This window comes from Cryptomeria japonica, chromosome 7 (assembly GCF_030272615.1).
Source record: "Cryptomeria japonica chromosome 7, Sugi_1.0, whole genome shotgun sequence".
NCBI classification, from domain to species: Eukaryota; Viridiplantae; Streptophyta; class Pinopsida; order Cupressales; family Cupressaceae; genus Cryptomeria; species Cryptomeria japonica.
In genome coordinates this window covers 369,494,977-369,498,277 of record NC_081411.1, presented here as the reverse complement: position 1 = coordinate 369,498,277, position 3,301 = coordinate 369,494,977, and the positions used below count along the sequence as shown (strand labels likewise).

General features: G+C 30.0%; 1 protein-coding gene across 1 annotated transcript; it reads left to right on the top strand.

Moving 5' to 3' along the window:
• The first annotated feature begins 1,200 nt into the window (after nucleotides 1-1,200).
• LOC131035443 (SKP1-like protein 12) lies at nucleotides 1,201-1,704 on the top strand. The gene has a single exon (XM_057967140.2). It carries the CDS (start codon nucleotides 1,201-1,203, stop codon nucleotides 1,702-1,704), a length of 504 nt encoding a protein of 167 aa, XP_057823123.2.
• The last annotated feature ends 1,597 nt before the right edge of the window (nucleotides 1,705-3,301 follow it).

Below are 3,301 nucleotides of genomic sequence, written 5' to 3'. Positions count from 1 at the left end.
AAAAAATGAAAGATAATAATATTATATTTGAGATTACTTGTTTACTTGAATTTTTTTAGGATTGGAGCAATGCTCCTTTATTTTTTTTCAAAATCTTTCATTCATCCTTTTGTCCTCTTTGATGATGCTAGGGAGGTCATAGCCTAGCTACTATAATGTACTATACTTTTATTTGTGTGGCTCTCAACCATGATGAAAATTAGATAATGTGACAATTATTGGCCCTAGTCTTCGCAACTATCTTTTGCCTCTTCTCATGGGCATGATCTCTTGGTAGGACAAACTCACAAGATTCCATTGTTGAATCTACCCATTTCTCTAATGTGTGCTCAACAATATTTTGGAGATACTTTGAAATAACATAATGTCTTTGGTGATGCTTAGGGAAAATCTATTGATAGAATCATCTCCTCTATAGTGGCTTTATCTTGTTTACTTATGTTTGGACTTTCTCATTTAAACATATGATTTTATCTAGACTCTTTTTATGAACCACATATTTCTAAATATTGTATTGTTATTTTTTTAATTAATTTAAAGAATTAAATAAAAAAAATAACAATAGTTTTCAATCTAAAATCCTCTCCTCTATAGTGGCTTTATCTTGTTTACTTATGTTTGGACTTTCTCATTTAAACATATGATTTTATCTAGACTCTTTTTATGAACCACATATTTCTAAATATTGTATTGTTATTTTTTTAATTAATTTAAAGAATTAAATAAAAAATTCATTAAATAAAAAAAATAACAATAGTTTTCAATCTAAAATAAAATAAACAATATGCGAATACAAAACATCTGTAAAAAATAAAAAAATATATCTCCACATATTAAAAAAATAATAATAATAATTGAAAAGAGATTTTACATAATAACCCTATATAGTACTATTAAGATACACATCACGCATGAAAAGATAACCTAAATCCTGAATTTGAAATGTATTTTTATACAAGTCAATTCCAAATTAATTTTAATAAATTCCAACAATGAAATTATGCAAAAAGTCGCACCCATTAAAATAGTGAAAGGGGAAGGTATAAATTAGGAACCAGATGTTGCCTATATAATCCATTTTATGAATTGCACTTTCTTTAGAAATTCTGCAATATCGATACTTTTCTTACCGTTCGATTACATTCCCGATCCGTCCTGCATATTCTTTCAACAGTGGTATTCAATTCTGTACATTACAAAATGGGGGCAAATACAGTGACATTCAGGCTATTCAGAGATGAGGAAGTGTATGAAGATTTCGAAGTGGAGAAAATGGCTGCAATAGAATCAGTGGTCGTAAAAACATTTATAGACAGACACACAGGAATGGAGCCTCTGAGGATTCCCATTCCTTATGATAACATCAAAAGTAGGAAAGTGCTGGAGATGGTATTAGACTACTGTAAATTCCATGCTCATGCAAAATCCAACAGTATACCAGTAGACGATGTGAAGGTATGGGATAATGAATTCGCTGACAAAGCTCTTGCTGCGGATAAAAATCAGGCGACCTTCTGCCAAATTCTTTTGGCTGCGAATTTTCTGAAAATCGAAGATCTATTTCGTTTGGTATGTAAGGCCGCTGCAGAGTTTCTGAAACACAAAAGTGCGGAAGAAGTGCGGCAGATGTTTAAGACGGAGAATGATTTTAGTGAGCAGGAAGAAGAGGCAATCAAGCAAGACACAAAGTGGACCTACGCATAACTGTATTTGTGAAGGTTCTTAGTGAAGGGACATTCACTGATTCATTGACATTTTAGGCAATCATTTAGTTCATTGACATTTTAATATACATGTAAATTGTTTTTGTTGAATGCAGTATAGCTTTCTATTTCGTATATCTCTCCTGTGTATCTTTTGCAAGCGATACCATTAACCTATCCTTGTTCATTCAAACTGCTCCCTACCTTCTATATATCACTGCATTTTACATTACTATATAACAAGGCAATAATAATTTTGTTTGATAATCCATTTCCTTAATCTCCACATGCGAAGAATGTTCAAGAAATTTCTGATAGTTATGAAGTTTTATAATTAGCTCATTAAGTAATGGAATGTCCAAGAAAACTTGCGATATAGAGACAGCTATAAATACATAATTAGCATTAAAGCATTTTTTAAATACTACATATTTCTTGTGCAATGTTATGTGTTCTGGATGGCTTTAACCAATTTCTAAATATATTACCATGTAATATGTTGGGGGAGTGTGGGTGATTGGAGCTCTAGGTCTCAAAGTCTTTTAAGGCAAGATTTTATCACAAGCGTCGAGGGTGTCAAATATTAGAAGGAAAAAATATATATAAGATGATGGCAATCATGAACTAATTAATTTTTAACTTTGCTTATCTAAGGGAGGCTTCCTTATGTTGCTGCAGTATATATCATGCTTAGAAGGCAATGTTTACCTTGTTACAAACTAAAATAAATACACATTCTATCCTAATTTTTGATCTCGTTTTGTAGTTGTATATAAGTTTGCAAGAGTAACCATCTTATTAAAGTAGAAAACAATTAAATCACTTTCGAAAATTCATTTTTATATTGTACATATTTAGACATGACAATGAACAAAGTTGCACAGCACACAAATTAAAGAGAATCCAAAAAGATTATTTAAGGGTGTTTTGGGATGATAAGAAGATGGATCCAATATTAGACTTTTGCCTATATCTAGTTGGGCAAATTAGAGTAACAAGAGGGCACACAATTATAAGAAAGACTAATTCAAACTTATATTCATTATTATTAGGTATAAACATAAAATGTATATTGAAATTATTTAAGGACTACATAACTATAAGAGAGTTACAAGATTGAACGCTACTAATTCAAGGAGTAGGAGAGGGATAATAGGAACATGAAAATCAATGAGGTATGAAATGTATTTCATTTGAAGACCAACCTCAAAGAAAGGAAAATTATGAGAAGGTAGAGTTCTTTGTCTATGAACTTAGATATATAGCAACACCAATGTCTAACATTTAATATTTTTTTATAAAAATATGAATTTGATTGGTTGGGAATTGTAGACAACAATGACCTCTAAATTGATCTAACGAGAAGGATTTTCCTTTCATATATAAATTCAATAATTATGTTACAAAACTGTGGTTCTAGAATGAGAGAATGGATATAATTAATAATAATAAAATGATATGCAACTTTATGTATAATAAATTTTAGAAATATTATTTAATAAATGCACATTTTACTTGCTAAATGGATGGTTTTGCTCATTGAAGTAATAGTACATAGTAATAGAGGATCATGATTATATATATTTGATGCTTCTAAA

Bases quoted from the DNA above. Each gene is read 5' to 3' on its own strand.
- LOC131035443 (XM_057967140.2), top strand. From the start codon at position 1,201: ATGGGGGCAAATACAGTGACATTCAGGCTATTCAGAGATGAGGAAGTG.